Source organism: Pelodiscus sinensis, chromosome 11, assembly GCF_049634645.1.
Source record: "Pelodiscus sinensis isolate JC-2024 chromosome 11, ASM4963464v1, whole genome shotgun sequence".
Classification (NCBI taxonomy): Eukaryota; Metazoa; Chordata; order Testudines; family Trionychidae; genus Pelodiscus; species Pelodiscus sinensis.
In genome coordinates, this window is record NC_134721.1 from 5,668,632 (window position 1) to 5,687,362 (window position 18,731).

Here is an 18,731-nt window from a genome sequence, read left to right on the forward strand (position 1 = left end):
AAGCTATGAGACTGGTTTGACATGATATATTCTTTACAAATTCATGCTGGCCGTTCCCTATCACCTTGCCACCTTCCAAGTGTTTACAGATGATTTCCTTAATTACTTGCTCCATTATCTTCCCTAAGTAAGTATGTACTTTATTTTCTTTAATAGAGACTAGGTCACAAATACACAAATTGAGCTACTATTGACAGACCTTGAACCTCACTCACATTACCTTTGTGAATGTTCAGGGCATTTTGTCTTTTGCACTGGGGGTGAGGTTGGGGAGTTGCATCTCGTTGCCTCGACCTTTGCTACGGACCATTGTTTCCAAGAGCGCATTATTAATGTCTCAGGCACCATTATATCTCTTACTGCCGGACAAGGTTGTATTATTATTAGGAAGGCTCTAGTGCTATGCTGATGGGGCCCATTTAAGTCAGTAGGCAGAGAGCCTTGGCATTAAACAGAAAAGATATATTTAAATAACCTCAAACTAGGGATGTGAATGGTTAATCGGTAAGCTTCACCCTTAATGGGTGAGGGTTAGGGTTAGAGTTAACCAAGGGTTGGGGGCTGGAGCAGCTCTCCCCGCCTGCTGCAGGCAGGGGGCAGCTCCAGCCCCATGGGGCCTGCCATAGGCAGTGGGGGTCCAGCCGGCTGGAGAAGACCTTGTCTGCAGTGGGGGGGGGGTGCCTTCCAGCCTGCCTATGGCCCCCCTGTCCACATCCCCTTTAATCATTTATCCAGTTACACATTATTTTCAGCTGGTTAACCAATTCAACAGGACTTTTACATCACTACCTCAGACAGAGAGCACATTTGAGACAAAAGAAAGTTTCGGAATTGTTTGCATATGAAGAACGCTCCACTTTAAAGGTTCTTTTCAAACCCAACACCCTCCCCCCCTCCCATCCTCCAGACTACTGACTGCCACAGGGCTAGACATCTTAAAGGGGCCTTGTGATAGTCTCTTGATTGCTCTGCCTCAGTTTCCCCTGCAAAATGGGGAGATACTACTCACCCATCTATCTCAGAGTGCTGTTGCAAGGCTTAATTAGTGTTCACTATGAAGTGTTTCAAACATGCTGCACTTTTTGGGACAGATCTTCCGAAGCGCTCAACTTCCCCCCAGCTTCCGCTGATTTCAGAGCTGGATTGTTACTCAACACCCATGGAAAACCAGGCTTGAGGTAAGTGCTTTGGTACTGTCCTGCTGAACTGGACAGAAGCAGCTATCCTGACAAAGTCTTTTTCATCTTGAAAGCAATCAGTAAGAAGTACAAACGTCATTAACCCTCACAAGACTCAGAGCATTTTTATCCTCGTCTTACTCACTCGCTCAAGTAAGATTAACAACTTGCTTCAAGCGACGGAATCAGAACTCACATGGTCCAGGTTCATTTCATCGAGACTCCAGCCCCACAGCTGCACTGAGCTCTTCACTTACAGTGGCGTTTAAATCCCTCTATTTCTCAGCTCAGTAACTGAGTTTAGTCTCCAAATGTAACACAATTACTGTTGAGGGGAAAACTGAATTTTATATTACTTCTATTTTTAAATGGATAAAACAGCCACTAACATTTACAGCCAAAATAGCTAATGATCAGTCACTTTTGAAATTTCGCTCTGACTCATTTGTTTTGGTTTTGGCTCTCTCTCTATCCGTCTCTCTCACACACACACGCACACACACGCGCACGGTGCTCAAACACGGGCCTCTTTGAAATATGAACACTCAGCAGAGAATCAAATGTGATTCCTCCGCTTCACTATATCATTTCCATTTACAGCTAAGGAAAGCCGGCAACTCTCTCAGGAACCACAATGCAAAAGGGCTGCTCTACACTTGAGAGGTCTTTTAGAGTAGGTCCTTTAGACTAGGGATGGAAGGGCCGTCATGAGACAAATGTGCAACCCTAGACATTGGTTTGTATGTCTGGAAACCATGCAACTAGAAATATACTTATTCCCTAATGTTCACTTTTCACCTGCATCTGACAGAATTCTCTCTCAAAACTTTCAAAGCTTCAGAGTGAATAAACAATATTGTGTTTTATCAACAGCCTGGTTTTGAGATATTACATTTAAAAAAAAATAAAATCGCAATTTTTTTTTACAAAAGCAAGTCCATTTTTCTCCAAGAGGAAAATCCCCCAAAACCTGTCCAATTAAACCCAGTCTTTGAAAGAAAAACCCTGGAACATAATTCACAGGAGAAATATCAGGTAAAAAAGCAGTTTGAGAAAGTTGTGATACGGAAGAGGACCAGTTTATAATGGAAAACTATTTTATAATTTATAAACTCGACTATGAAGTCATTACCAAGACTCCATTACATATGAAAATTGTATTATATATACACATATAAAAACGCATTACTGACTCATTTAATCATCATGGGCTTCTGTGAGACCATTACAAGTTTACTGTTTAAATAGCTATTTAAGAGCATGCTGATTCACAGCATGGATAATTTATTCATATGCTGCTACAGACATTTGTAGAACGTATATCTATATAAAAAAGTGATCTTTGTACATGTACAGTGGTGGATTTTCTCCCACTAGGACTAAGGACCAGCTAAATCCATTTTCAAAATAGCAAATTCTTCATTTACTGGAGTACATGCTATTGTAGAGAAACAGAAAAAATTCCCATTTTGACACTTTCATACCTTACACATTAATCGATCCGGTCATGAATAAATGCTAGCAATGTAGTTCATTGTAGTTCATTCATGGGAGTATTCAGGACTTCATCATGGGTAAGGGTGTGTGTGGGGTTGTGTTAGTAAGAGCTGCCACCTCATTTCCAGTGTTCCCTGTAAGCGGTGTGCTTGTGTGGCTGGTCAGGAGAGATTCCAATGCCGCCCAGCTGATTAGCAGCGCACCCATAGCTGGGTTTTGTGTTTCTCTTGATGGTACACATTTGCACATGCCTCAGTGCACAAAAAAATTATTCTTCACATGGATGGGGAAAAAATGTGCCTATGGATGGAAAAAATTAGAGGGAATACTGTTCATTTCTGCCTTTATACTACAGAGTGTCACTTATCCTGGAAACCCTATCCACTTTTCAATGGATTAATAAACCAAGAGGAGCAGTGGTTAATAACGTAGATCATCTAGCATGCTAAGGTGCCAGTCCATGACTGGATTTCTGAGGCATCACTCCAATGAATCCGGCTGATACAGAAATGTCTTTCTCCATAATCAGTCCCTGAAGTACTGGGCCTGGAGAATCTTGTTGTAGGAAAAGGCTTTTCCACCTTTTTACATTCGCAGACCCCTAGCAATGTTCAAACAGAGGTGCTTGGAAAATTCAACCTGTGATCCGTGGACCCCCCGCCATAGAGAGACATAAATCAGTTACAGGCATGACTTCTAAGTTTTCTCACCCCTGAGCGGAATGGATTTTGTTATGCGCACCAATATGGAAGTGATGTCTGATCAAGCATAATTCACGTGGCGGGCATGGGGCCAAGGGGTTTGTAGTGTGGGAGGGGGCTCAGGCATGGACCAGAGGGTCAAGGTAGAAGGTTCCGTGCACTCTGGCATGGGGCCAGGTTTGAAGGTCTCAAGGCTGGGCGAGAGGGTTGGAACTAGAAGGGCTCCAGCTAGGGGTGCAGGCTTTGGTGTGGGGCTAGGTTTGGGAGGAGTGTGGGGTGAAAGAGGGTGCTCCAGGGCTACTGCAAGGAGAGAGGACTCCCCCAGCTCTCTCTCCTCACAGCAGGGGCTAGACAGGAATGGAACCTCTCCCCACTATGGTGGGGCTGGGCTGTCCTAGCAGTATTGAGGCCTGGGCCAAGCTGGCTGGCCCCAGCAAGTTGGAGAGCATTGTTCTCTGTAAGCTGAGTACATGGGCAGCCACCCAGGAGAGATTCAGAAGAGCACCCACAGCCGCTAGCCTGTTTCTATTGGTGGTGCACATCTGAACATGCCTCGGTGCACATAACATTTATTCCGCACATGGATTGAAACATTTAGAGGGACCACTGTTGGAGAGTGAGCGAGGCTGTAGTTGAGGGTGGGCTGGCCCTACCTTGGTGCCAAAGGTCCCTGTCTTGGGTGGCTTCCTGGAGCATCGGAATGGTGCTAAACAGGCAGCTGCATGGTCACCCAGCTTACAGCAGGGGTGGGAAATCTCAGGCCAGGGCACCAAACCTGGCCCCCACCTTGCTTGGATCTGGCCCTCCAGGCTCGCCTACCCTCCCACCAGAAATGTGGATCAGTGGCCCCTGATACAAAAAAGGGTCCCCACCTCTAGCTTACAGGTAACCTAGGTGAAGGTGCTCCATGCCACTGATGAGAATAGAGATGTGAAGGACTAGTCGACTCTCCGATAAGCAAATGCTTATCAGAAAGTCGACAGGCTAGTCAACTAGTGGCTTCCTCCCCCCTCACCCCACTGCCTCGGTCAGAAAGAGGCAGCAAGGGGGGTAGGGAGTACTTCAAAGTGGCAGCACTGCTTGGAGCCTGGGGCCAGACCACGGATTACATGCGGTGCTGCCGCTTTGAAACGCTGCGTGCAACCCGGGGCTAACTGGGGTGTCCCCAGGCTGCACGTGGCATTTCAAAGCAACAACGCCTCATGGAGCCCGGGATCAGCTGGGAACTCCCCTGCTGTCCCCAGGGTCCATGTGGCGCTGCTGCTCTGAAACACCGCGGGCAGACTGATGCCGGGCAAAATGAATCAGCGATTCAATTAATTAATTAGTGGATATTTAATGTCCCTAAATGAGAGCTCTTCTGTGGACATAAAAATCCCGCCCCTGTGAGTGGTAGAATCCATGTCGGCAGGGAAAGCCGTCCCCTTGACATAATGCTGTGCACACAAGCGCTTGTACTGGCATAAATTATGGTGCTAACGAGAAGGGGAGTGGTGGCTAATTCACACTCTGTGCGACAGACATTATGCTGGTATAAGCTGCAGTGTAGACAAAGCCTTAGACTGACCATGGATGAACAGAATTCAACTATAAATGTTGCACGTGCTCGGCCCCGCATTTGACGCAGCGTGAGAAAGGGCACTAAAGCTGCCACGTTTCATGGTAATAACATTTCCAGGTTTTGACCTGTCAATGGGGGGTAATCACAGAACTTCTGATTGATCAGACCAATGGAAGCCCTTTTTTGATACCAGAAATTTTATTTTAATAGTCACCCTTTAAGGACTTCCTAGATAGGGGCCACAGATCAAAGGTAGAAAACCACTGCTCAAGAAGCTCATTCAGATTACTGCTATACATTTGCTAGAACATGGCCTGCTTGAACTCTGTATTCAGTAAGGAAGTCTCTGAATCTCTCTCTCTCTTTGATGTATTGTCCCACAATGGTGATGTGTACTTATCTTTACTACGTCCAATGCTCTGAGTTTCATAATTACTTGGATGCATTTTAGATTCCACCCCCCCTTCTAGTTAAATATTGCCTTTTCACAGCAATACGAGGAAAAGAAAATATTTACATTTAAATTCAGAACTAAAGTTGAGCAAACTTTTGGAGAAGAATCCATCACTTGGCAAAATAAAAGTCACACAAGCACGAGTAGAACATTACTTTGAACGCATTTTAGGCAACAATCATCTAAATGTGCATAACTAGACCTCACTTGGCAATCCCCACACTCACTTTACAACCTTCAGCCACTGAGTTTTAAACATCGGCCGATAAAATGATGAATCTTTGTATACAGCATGAAGGACCCTCATTCAACAAAATAGTCAGGCACTTGCTTAAATACTTTGAACTGGGACCTAAATGTGCACATCACACCTTAGAGAGTATATAAAGTTACTACTAACCACCAGATAGGAATATGCTTATGCCACATTAGCATCTGAAACTCACTGGGCTTAAATTAACCTTTTTAATCTTAAGGCTGGAACCTTCTATTGTAATTCCCACTCCAGCAGCTGCAAGGCTACCAGCTAGCTTCTTCTGCCCTTCCAACTTCGTGGGTCCTGCTGCTGGACCCTCCTCATCTAGATTCTCGGGGGAAGCAGTCGGCAGATGCTAGATACTTGTTCCACTATTCTGTGCACATCCTCCTTTTTTCTCCATACCCCTGTGTGACGTAGTGGGGGTACTTGCTGGGCTGTGGTGACCCCTGCTGTCTGGAGCAAGACCCAGCAGGGAAAGCCTCACTAGGCAGAGGTAATGCCAAACTTGTTGAACCAGTGGCCAGACACCCCCCATGGAGAGGAACAAAGGAAGGTGAAATGCTGCCCTGGCTGGGGGGGCAGGGGGAAAGAGGGTTAGTTGGTTCCTATCTGGAAGGCAGGGAACAAGGAGCTGGGGAGGGGGCTGGGACTCCCCTATCTCAAGGGGGGGGGGGCACTGAGGCCTCTTAGCCCCAGTTCCTGTAACCAGATTACATCTGTGCTGCGTTGTGCTGGAGGAGCAATAAACCACTCTCAATTCCACTGGCTGGTGCAGTCTGTTTGTGCCATTTCGGGGTGCAGGAGACGGGGAACCCCCAACGCGCCGTCACACCCTGATCTCTGGTAGAAGGTGCAAAGTCCCAATGGCCATCTCTTATCACAAATACTAAATCACACTGTGCACCACTGCTTTTTTCAGGTCACCTCCTCCTTCCCCCATGTTTCTCCTCATATGTCCCTATTTGGTCCTCTGCTCTAGATGCATATGCTATCCGGTTCTTCCCTGGGCATTCTTGTCCAGCCACTTTCACTTCTGTGCTCCTATTTCCCAGGATATACTACTTGGCTGCCTTCCCTCCCTTCTCTTTCTTCTCTGCTTGCTGCAATATTGAACTCCTAATGCTCTTGGTGACTCCAGCCCTTGACGGTGGCTCTAATTACCTCCTTTCCTACAGCAGTCCCCTTGTAAGGGGAGGCAAAAGCATATTGATCACTTTGAAAATTAAAAGTCTGGCTTTGGCAGACGGAATGACTGCCACTCTATTTTGGCGCTAAGTTCCTCAGGTTACCACTGGCTGAGTCACAAACAGGAGGTTAAATGACCACTACCGTGAGGTCTCAAGTACTAGCCACACCCCTGGCACCATGACAACAATTGCCCTAGAATCCTGCCCCGATTGCCATGTCTCTGTGTCACGAGTACTGATTATTTTGGCCGAGCATCGAGTTTTCAAACCGCTAAAGACTGTGCGGAAGAGAACCCTCTCAGCATGGTTCTGAAAGGATTCCCTGCCTCGGACTAGGGAAACGGGATGGTATTGGGCTAACTGAACTGGTGTTTGCTGCCAGTTTCCAACCGGATGTGTGTGGCTAGGGCCTGTTCAAGGAGAGCCGGAGTAGAATCTAATTTTATTTCTCCCCATGTGTATTGCAGAGCTGTGTTAATTGCTCTTGGACTTCCACACTGATTTTCAAGCTAGAACAAGTCCATGCTTGATTTATATTGAAAACGGGAGAGGGATTCATCCTCCCAAAGCACTCACTTTGAAGGTTGTGTTTCTACCTAGGCTAGGACTACGGGGGACAATTCTCCTACTCAGGAAGATACTGCTGGCACTTCTCATTGCTCTTGGAGTCCACAGAGTCCGTGATGGACGCATTTTTCGTCTCTTTCACACATCATCATTAGAATGGTACTTCTCGCGTCAATGTCTCTCAGAGGAGCGTGAGTTTGCCATTTTATTTTGCATCAGGATGAATCATTGAATTTTAGGGTTGGAAGAGACCTCAAGAGTCATCGAGTCCAGCCCCCTGCCCAAAGCAGGACCAACCCCAACTAAACCATCCCAGCCAGGGCTTTGTCAAGCTGGGACTTAAAAAACTGTAGGGATGGAGATTTCACCCCCTCCCTAGGGAACCCATCCCAGTGCTTCACCACTCTTCTAGGGAAATAGTTTTTCCTAATATCCAACCTAGACCTCCCCCACTGCAACTTGAGACCATTGCTCCTCGTTCTGTTATCTGTCACCACTGAGAACAGCTGCTCTCCAGCCACTTTGGAAACCACCCCCTTAGGTAGTTGCCTATCAAATCCTCCCTCATTCTTTTCTTCTGTTGACTAAATAAGCCCAAATCCCTCAGTTTCTCCTTATAAATCATAGATTCCATCCCCCTAATAATTTTTGTTGCCTTCCACTGGACATTCTCCAGTGCGTTCACATCCTTTCTGTAATGGGGGCCCCAGAATTGGACACAATACTCTAGATGTGGCCTCACCAGTGTTGAATAGAGGGGAATAATCACTTCTCTAGATTTGTTGGCAATGCTCCTCCTAATGCACCCCAATAAGCTGTACAAGGGCACACTATTGGCTCTAATCCAGCTTCTCATCCACTGTTATCTCCAGATTCCTTTCTGCCAAACGGCTGCTTAGCCACGCGGTCCCCAGCCTGTAACAATGTTTGGGATTCTTCCATCCCAAGTGCAGGACTCTGAACGTGTCCTTGTTGAACCTCATCAGATTTCTTTTGGCCCAAGCCTCCAATTTGTCTAGGGCACTCTGGATCCTATCCCTGCTCTCCGGCATATCTACCTCTCCCCCTAGCTTAATGTCATCCGCAAACTTGCCGAGGGTGCAATCCATCCCCACATCCAGGTCATTAATAAAGATGTTGCACAAAACCCTCCTGAACTGACCCTTGGGACTTGGCTTGATGCTGACCACCAACCAGCCCCGGAACTGTTGAACACTACACATTGAGCCTGATGTTCTAGTCAGCTTTCTACCCACCTTACAGATCATTTATCCAATCCATACTTCTTTAAACTGCTGGCAAGAATACCATGGGAGACCGTATCAAATGCTTTGCCAGACCAAGATTTTAGGTCACATTTCTTTAACAAAAAAAAAAAAATCCACAACCTTCAAACCATCCCAAACTTGTACCCATCACTCTAAAAAGCAGTTTAACTTTATATTCAATTTCACTACACCTTACTGCCTTCTACTTAACAAAGGAGAGGGAAAGTTAAACATATAACTACCGTTAAAATAATAGCAGACATAGAAATGGGAAAAAAGCGAGGAAATTCTAATTGCCCGTGGAATTCCATCCTCAACTCAAACCTAATGTAGTAATAATAAATTAACATGTGTACAATGGAGCATCCTCAAGCCCCAATCAGGATCAGGGCTGTGCCATACTGGACATTGGACAAACACACAGAAGACAATCCTTGAAGGTTTTCATTTAAAAGACACAGAGGATAGGGGATGGAAGATCAAAACATAAGGAAAAGAACCTGGTAAAGAATTGGCCTAGCTTTGATAGTTGCATGGATAATAATGTTTTAAAAATTAACTTGGGGTAGAAGTGGGGAACACAGGAAAAGAACAGAAAGAGAACAGGAACAGTCTAGCCATTATCATCAGGTATCATAGCCCACACGACACATATAGCACAGCATGTAGTACCAAGCAGCTGTTTGTATGCAATAAATTACATGCTTCTATCACACTGCATTTTCAGGACATACTGGTCTAATAAACAGGAATTAGCAGTCCTACAAGGGCAACCGTAAATAAAAAGCCAACAACAATACAAAGCCCAAGGGATATAATGTATATTATGAAATAAATCTTTCTGTGTGACTGCATCACAATGTAAGTTTCTGTCTCCTGATGAGTCATTTATCATAGCCTGCCAAGATGGAGCAAAATAGCTGCTGTTATAATAAAACAATTGGAAACAGAAGGTGTCAACAGATCTCCATTACCTTAAAACGGTCTTTACCGTACAATGCACCAAGATAGTTCTTTTGAGTTCACATGCTGGATGAAGAGAAATATTGAATGAAAAAGAATTTATCCGTGTAGAGAAATTGTTAAAACTTCAGGGGAGAAAACTGCTGTGCTAGCTAAACCACTAAATTGGCTAGATGGAAGAGAGCTATACTCCTCAGTTAGCACAAATATGAAGGCAAACTGATTATGTTGTAAACCACCTGAAAACGAGTGTCCCGCATGCTCCTGTGAATACACTATTACTATGTTTTCCTCACGAAACCTGATCCAAAATTCCGAGACACCATTCCTGTCAACCAAGGCCCTGCCAGTTGTCCTTCTTAATCAGAGCTTACAAATATTTGTATTCAAACAACTTGCAGAGGACTTAACGGGGGGAAATGTGCTTGTTCCATGTGAGAAGGCAGCTCTGATCTGCAAGGTTTGGTTTAATATTTTATGATCATGATCTGCAGGGTGTGCAGTGGAACTCTCGTGGCTTGCCTTGCCCTACGCGCCTCGAATCCTCCATATTGTTCGCAGTTGCTTCATGGGAAAATATAAAAAAGGTTTAGTTCCAGCAGGGCAACACTGACTAGAGCTCCCATTGTTTCACCTAATGCAAACACAGGACCCATTAGACAGGGACTGAAAATACTTTTCTACTTGGCCTTTTAAGAAAAAATGGCACCAGATAGTTAAATGTACCAGAGGGGTAGCCGTGATAGTCTGAATCCGCATAAACAATGAGACGTCCTGTGGCACCTTATAATTGGGTCTTTGCCCACAAAAGCTTATACTCCAATAAATCTGTTAGTCTATAAGGTGCCACTGGACTTCTTGATGTTTATGCAGATATTTACATGTAGATAATGTTTCAGAGAAGAATGAAGCTGATTTCCCCGGTGTGAGGTTTATTTATCAAGTCTTTTTATTGCAAGCAGCTAAAATGCAAGCGGAGGAGCAGGAACCCTGCTTAATCTATATCTCCAGGTCATGAGCACTGATGCAATATATGAACATTAAAACCCAGGGTGATCAATGGGAATCCGTAATGAGAGAAAATCAGTTTTCTTGACCAAGGATGTGCAATACATGGTTTTCTCTACAGTGAGTCTTTCTGCTCAGGACCCTGAACAAACACGTTACTGAAAAGAAGCGACTGGCATGAACTTGAAGAATTACAGCCTCCACAGAGAACAGCAGGCGTGTATCTTTCCCACATACTGTACAGGGGCTATCCGTGTCCACTGACTACAAAGAACACTCCAGAAACCCTAGCATAATACTAACCTCTACTGCTTTAAAAAAAATCCAATAGGAAAGAACCCCCATCAATAAAACCAGAAACTCAGATACCTCTGTTGTTCTGTTCCAAGACTGCCTAAGACTCACTCATGCTTCTGTTCTAACGGCTTTGATAACATAGGATTCAAAACTCCCACTCCTTAACAAATGAAAGGGATATCCTTTCATGAAGTCAGTAAGAAGGAAATGGAGGAGGAAGGCTGTGTTCATTCGGAGGGAGGGAAATACCGATAACCTCCGTCTCTTAATGGAGTTTTACTCTATGAAAGGAACCATTTTTGCAGACAGTGAAATGTAACAGATGGTATCACAACTTATCTGGTTAAGTTGTGGAATTTAAGCAGAGCAGCAAGCTATATGGCAGGTCTTCTTTATGTACAATTATAACTGCAAATCTGTGGAGTTCTTTTTCAGGCATGACCAAGGAATTTTGAATAGAGCATTTTGAAAAGCAAATCTTTTGTTACAATGAAATTTAGGTGAATGTGACTATGTTGTCCTACAGGACCTAGGAAGAGATGCTCTCTGAAGGCCAGTTTCGTCCATGTGGGGTCCAAGTAATCAGCAGCACACTAGATTACAGACTGATCAGTGCATCATGTTGTCCATACACAAACATGTAAGGCAAACAAAAGAGAAATACTTGAAAAAAGTAACATCATCAAATGGGATATCACTCCTCTATCTGAAAGTACAGTGCCTTCTTTAATTACACTCAAGCTTATTAAAACTGAGTATAGTTTGCAAGGAAGAATAACTTATTCAATTTCTTTTTCTCAACTTTTTTATTGTATGATGTGCATTTGTGGATAGTCAATTTTATTGTTTCCCATGACTTGCCAGTTGATTTCTTCCTTGATAATCAAGGCAGAAAAGGCATGCAAAAATTAAAGGAATTTAAAAGAGAAATAAAACTCAAGAGCTGCTATTTAACACATGCTCGATCAGACACCAGATTTTTGTTAATAGTCAATTAAAATGTATATTAACCTTCAAGACAATGATGAGTTTTCAGCAGCAAGTTTCATTCAATACAAACTGCTAACATATACCTAGGAATCCAATGCTGTAGGACGGACAACTCATACCCAGTTCTAAGTTTAGTTATTTTATTATTATTATTTATTATTCATTCAATAGGTCTATTTCAGGTGCTTATACAAATATTTTAAAATATGTATCGAACTAAGAATTAAAAAAGAAATTACATGCCCATTTCCATCTGCCCCAATCCACAAAATCATGTCAGCAAACAACATAACTTCCATTCTCTGATCAAACCATATCCCCCCACCTAGTCCCTCAGCAGAACACAGGAAAGCACAGTAGTCCTGCAGCATCCCTGAAGAACAACAAATGGAGGCACTGACAGAAGATGGGGAGAAAGGAATGTTGCAGAGTCAAGGATTCCCCGCGTCCCCAGAAAATATTTGGCACGAGTTCATTCTCTTTGGAATGGAGGTCTGTGACTTTGAGCATCATCATCGACCACAAGTGAGACAAATAGCATTCAGAGAGGGGTGGCATCTCTCTCAGGCAGCCAGGTCTCCAGATATATACTGTATTGAGGGCTTTCCAGCTACTAACACCCGAATTATAAAACTGGCTCTTAGACACATCCTCAAACTCAAAGCAGCTGAATTCTCACACAAGCCAGTCTATACAATGACAATCAACCTGATAAAATGCTGAAAGCCAAATTTATATTTTCAGGTGTGAGCTTACTGCCAAAGAGAAGGGGCTTGAAACAGACGTGCAAGCCCTGTTTCACATCAGTGCAGAGAGCTACTGCTACAATAGGTATAGCTACACTGGTGCAACCCCTCCCCCCAAATAATCAAGACCTATCAAAGTATGAGAGATACACAGGTTTCAGAGGTAGTCGTGTTTGTCAATTTCAGCAAATACAACAAGGATACCAGCGGCACCTTAAAGACTAATAATTTTATTATAATTAACTCCTTGTTGCTTTCATTAGATACACAAATCTTAAGACTTCATAGAGAGGATCTACAATTTCGTACAAAGACCCGGCTTAGACACACAACACGGGTTTTTGTTTGATAAATTAACAGCTATGCATAAAGAAGCTTCATTCCAAACGAAAGCGCTGACTTTATTTGTGGTTAAAAGAGCTGATCCACAGATACACAGCCAGCAGCCACAGACCCCAAATTAGCCATCATTCCTCTACTGTGCCAAAAGTATAGTCTACCCTTGGCACCTAGCGACGACCATTCTTCCCCAAATAATTCAAACGCTGAACAAAGATGCATTTGGAATTGCCGCATGGAGAGTATTAAAAATATTCAGAGTGATCAGATTCAGAAGTTCCAGGCAGGAATTTGAAAGAGGTAGCCTGGTAATTAACAACCCTTGAAGTGAGGGTTAATGAAACCTCCTAACACCGTCTGCAAACAGAAGTCCAAGGCACAAGGCAACGTAAAAAGACAGCACTGCCATTCCACAAAACTTTTATTGGAGTTTGTTATAGAAACTCAGGGCTATTTCAAGCAAGAGGGAACTGGAGGGGCAGAGAGACTTGTTGGTAAACAGGGTTAATCCCTGCAGGTGATGCACATTGACTTAAACGGTGCAACGGTTTCCAGGCAGCAGATTCTGAATCCCATTGAACACCCTTCTCACATTGTAAGCAGCCTCCTTTCTAGCCCCCTCCACTCTGGGAGGCTGTTTCTGCAGGCACTGGGCAGTTAACTAACAACTGCTGGTGCTCTCCAGCAAAACCCTTGGGGGGTGGGGAAGCCGCACAATAGAGCATGACACAAAAGGCCATCCTTTTCATCCCTTCTGCTTCTCCATTTTCTCCAGCTGAGCCACGGCTGTATTCAAGCAACACTTTTTAAAAATATAAAGCAAATGGGAGGCCAGATTGGGGGGGGGGGGGATCCTAACATCTTATTAACCAAAACCAGCCACATTTGGGAGGGGATGGGGACAATCAACGCTCAGCCTCCCTCCCCTTCCAAGCAAACCCCTTTAAAAATAGCTCTTCCTTTCCCCCCATCCTGCAAAATGCAAGCTGCAGATGGTTGATATATTTTTTCTTCCCTGACCAAAAAAAAAAAAAAAAAAGCTGTAAAGGGCCTAACACTGAAAGGACTCCCCCATCCCCCAGTATTCTCCGTAAGCACTAGCACGGAGCCGATAATCACATGAAAAACATGGCTGGCTGGTGCATCGACAGATACAAATGAGAAATACCGGACGGAGCTTTATTTAGATCACAGCAAAATTAAAGGGGGAGGCAGGGGGGACCTGCCTGTGGAACATGGCTGCAGTTTTAAAACCATTAGGACCGCCAGCTTGAAGAGATCAGCAACAATATTTGTCTGTTCTCAAGGTAGCGGCTCCTGACATCCTTGCACAGAGCCCATTCATTCATTCATTCATCCGTCCATCCATCCGTCATTCTGACCAGGAATGACAAAACGCAAGGAAAGAACTAAACCCGTTTACCTGATTCAGTGCAACTTCCTGGGAGCAAGAGGTAGAAAATCCGGAGGAAATGTAGAAAGGAGGAAAAAAAGTCTGCTTGGATCCCTTTGGCAGTCCACGGTCTCATCTACATGCATCTGAGCAAGCACTTACCAGCAGCTGCTTCTTTTATCAAGCCCACAAGCACAGCAAATTAGCTGTCCTGCCCAGTTAGACAGTTCAGTCAATGTGAGCTATTCACACTCCAGCTCTTGTGTGAGGCAATCTTATCCAGTCCCTCTGTCCTGCTGGCGAGCACCCGCCCACCTCCACATGGCATTTGGATAAACAAGGGTTTCACATCACCCACGGAGAGAGAAAAATCACATGATCCTGACAATCCACAGTCTGGGGGAAATATATACACTGGGACCCTAAAGGCGTCACCTAGAGTGAGACACAGAAATCAGGGTAGGGAGGGAAAGCATAAGGGAAGAAGCAGGTTTGCTTATAAGCAAATTCCTCTGAAGCACAAAAGAAATGCAAAGGTCTGGGGAAGGGTAACGGCTTCTAAACTCTCTGTACCTTCAACAGTGGGGGGAGAGGGAGCAGGAAAGTGGATTTTTTAGTGAACAATGAGTCTGATGCAGGCCACGGATGAATGCCGGCCGGAGTAATCGGACATAGTAAGAAATGTTTACCAGCCACCAGCACGTCCTTAGTCGGTCTGCAGCTTCGCACTGAACCCTGGGGTTTTTCCTTAGTTGGTCTCAAAAAGCAAATAGACAGTTATTTTAGATGGGGGTCAGAACTAAAGGCCCTGATTTTTTCCCCCCTCAGTTAAATAAAGAAAATGTGTGTGTGTGTTTGGGGAGGAGGGACTAACACAACCCGCTGGGGGAAGATTTTGAGCGGAGATTGTGCTTTTTCACCAATGCAACAAAAATAAATAACACAAAAATGAAAAGCTCATTCCACAGCAACGGTTCCTACGGTTCTTGTCCTATGCCTGGCTCCAATCTCCAGGGTTGCACCTGATGCATGTGGTTGCAACACCTACTTAGGTTTGGCCTGGCCTTTGACAGAGAATAGGGCCACCCTACTTACACACACACACACACACACACACACACACACACACACACACATTCTGCCACTGTGTGTGGCAACATCCCTACACCTCTTCCTGTTCTCCCACACACACACAACCACGCAGGACACATGCAGGAACTCTGCCACTGTGTGTGGTGACATCCCTACACCTCTTCCTGTTCTTTCTCAAGGCCTTGCCTCCTGGCCAGGGTGGAGACTGGAGACAGATGTGCTAAGTGCCACTCAGGGAGTTAGGGCCTCCTCCGGGGGAAAAGGAGGAGCACAGGACATGAAGAACCCCATGATGACAGGGACTATGGCCACCTCACTCGCTACGGCCACCTGAGCAAGGAGCGTCGGGCAGGTGCAGAGCAGTGCTGCAGGGCAGAGCCACCGACAGACAGGGTCAGAGGGGGCAGCTGCCCCCTTTAAATCACCGCCAGAACACCTGCAGTGCTCGGCCCATGCTGTCCGAAGGGGTGGCTAGAAGAGACTAGGCTCAGCCCCGCCCCTTCTGCCCAAGGCTCCGCCCCTCCTGGGAGGGCAGGGAGCCAGTCCCTTCCCACCACCTAACTCAGGGGCCTGACATTTCTGTCCTCAGCTCTGCTGCAGGGTATCCAGGACAAATGCTGTTCCAGAGTCATTCAGCCTAGGATGGGGACTTGAACTGTGCATTTGGGGGAGTATCATTGTATCGGGGGCAACCAGTGCTGTGACCTGGTGCCCCAGAATGCAGAGCAGGACCAAACATGCAGGACAAGCTGCTATTCTGGTGCAGTCTCACTGAGCCCTCAAACATGAATCAAAACGCAATGCCACAAAGGGAAACAACCCAAAGCAAATGGACAATCAAAAGCTGAAGAATGGCATGGCGTGCAGCTAGGTTCTGTCAGACACCAAGGCCAGAGGAGCCCAGCACAACGATCGTCTTTCTGGTCGGATTCCTGGCAGAAAACTCCTCCAGGAGCTCCTTCAGAGAAACACCCAATCTCAATGTAAAAGTCATCAATGATGGAGAATCCAAGTCAAGGCTGTTCCTCACTCTGAGTGCAGAAGGAGGGGGGAGGCCTCAGTATACCTTGCCACTACAGACTCTGAATACAAAATTTCCCCCCAGAATCACAACACAGATTTTGGGGGATCACTCCTACTATCAAGTGATTTGTATCCCTAAAACAGGGGCAAACACTTGACCCCACCCCCACCAGGGGTACCCACAGCTCTTTTGCCCTAAAAGAGCTTGAAAAAAAGAAAAGAGGAAAACAAGCTGCAGTGTCTAATAGCCGACCTCTCAGTCTCAGGATACAGATACACACCCACAGACAAACCTTCCAGGACACACAAATCAAATCATCACCTTCAAAAAGTGATTTTTATTACAAAACAAAAGACATATTTGATAAAGCAGACTTGGTTGCTAGATGTTACAGAGCAACTAAGGGAAACAAATAAAAACAGAGAAAATCTCTGGAAAAAATGCTTAGATGGTAAATGGGGAGGGGAGGCATAGATCCATACAGAGCAGTTCAAATCAAACCACAAAATAAAGAAAATACCCTGATCACAACTAGATTCCCTTTTTCCCCCTTTACTTACTTTCAATCTTTTCTTGGTTCAGTCCATTTCCATGCCCCAAATTTTCTGGAGGCATGGTAGTCCTGCCCGGATTTAAATCATTCTCTGTCTCTCAACTCCTGGTTTAACTCTATCCCCCACCTCCCGCCGCACACAAAACAGGCAAGGAATCTTATACAATTCAAATTTCAGCACCGCATGCCACTGGTTCTTCTGGCTACTTGAGTTTAACTCCTTAGTCACTGTGTGCTGGTCAGCACTCCTGTCTATTACAACCCACAATGAATCTTAGGGTTGTTACGATATTAACTAATCTCCCTATTAAAAATGACACCTGATCTGAATTAGTCTAGCTTCAGCTTCCAAGCTCTCGGCTAGTGTTATACCTTTCTTTGCTCGATCGAGAGGTGCATTATTCAGTTGCGGCCCCTGTTGGTACTTGGAGACTGTAATCAAGTCTCGCTTTCATCTTCTCTTTGTTAAGCTACATGGACTCAAGGAGCTCAAACCCGCGATTATTTTCATGGCTCTTCTCTGAACCGTCTCAAATTTATCAACACCCTCCCTGAACTGTGCACTCGATCTGGGCATTGTATTTCAGCAGTGGTCACACCAGTGCCAAATACAGAGGTAAAATAACCTCCTTTCACCTATCTGAGAGATCCCTGTCCACAAATCCAAGTATTGGGTTAGCTCTTCTGGCCACACGACTGCCCTGCTGATATGATTATCTCGGAGTGTTCCGCAGGTGTGCTTCAGGAAAGCCACTAACTGGCCTGTGCTGCTTTGTTTACCCTAAGGGGTCGTAGGCATGGAGTATGGAGCCTGACAGCACCCACTGCATGGTGTCAAGTACCAGAGGGGTAACCGTATTAGTCTTAATCTGCAAAAGCGACGAGGAGTCCTGTGGCACCTTATAGACTAACAGATTTATTGGAGCATAAACTTTTGTGGGCAAAGACCCACTTCGTCAGATGCATGTAGTGGAAATTCCAGAGACAGGTATAAATATATAGGCATAAGAAAAGAGTACCAATCAAGAGTAAGGCTAGAGACAAGGAGGTCAATTCAGTCAGGGAGGGTGAGGCCCACTTCTAGCAGCTGATGTGGAGGTGTGAAAACCAACAGAGGAAAATCTGCTTTTGTACTTGGCTAGCCATTCACAGTCTTTGTTTAATCCTAAACTGATGGCGTCAAATTTGCAGATGAACTGTAGCTCAGCAGTATCTCTTTGAAGTCTGAAACAAAAAACAGGACTATGTAGCACTTTGAAGACTAACAAGATGGTTTATTAAGTGATGAGCTTTCGTGGGCCAGACCCACTTCCTCAGATCAAGTGGAAGAAAATTGTCACAACCATATATACCAAAGGATACAATTAAAAAAAATGAACACATATGAAAAGGACAAATCACATTTCAGAACAGAAGGGGGTTGGAGGGGGGGGAGGTAAATGTCTGTGAGCTAATGATATTAGAGGTGATAATTGGGGAGGCTATCTTTGTAATGGGTAAGATAATTTCTATCACTCTTTGAAGTCTGTTCATGAAGTTTTTTTTGTTGCAGGATAGCTACCTTTAAATCTGCTACTGTGTATCCAGGGAGATTGAAGTGTTCTCCTACAGGTTTTTGTATATTAACATTCCTGATATCTGATTTTTGTGTCCG

At 44.9% G+C, this 18,731-nt stretch overlaps 1 protein-coding gene across 31 annotated transcripts in view; it reads right to left on the bottom strand.

Moving 5' to 3' along the window:
• MAGI1 (membrane associated guanylate kinase, WW and PDZ domain containing 1) overlaps window positions 1-18,731 on the bottom strand; it is a 554,446-nt gene that overhangs the window by 180,026 nt on the left and 355,689 nt on the right. The window contains exon 1 of one of the 31 annotated variants that reach the window (XM_014578800.3): window positions 14,439-14,577. The exons of the other annotated variants lie outside the window; for them this stretch is intronic. Within the exon in view, the coding sequence (XP_014434286.2) occupies window positions 14,439-14,544 (106 nt within the window). The 5' untranslated portion in view covers window positions 14,545-14,577. Of the gene's footprint in view, window positions 1-14,438; window positions 14,578-18,731 lie in introns of those variants that run through there. 31 annotated transcript variants of the gene reach the window in all.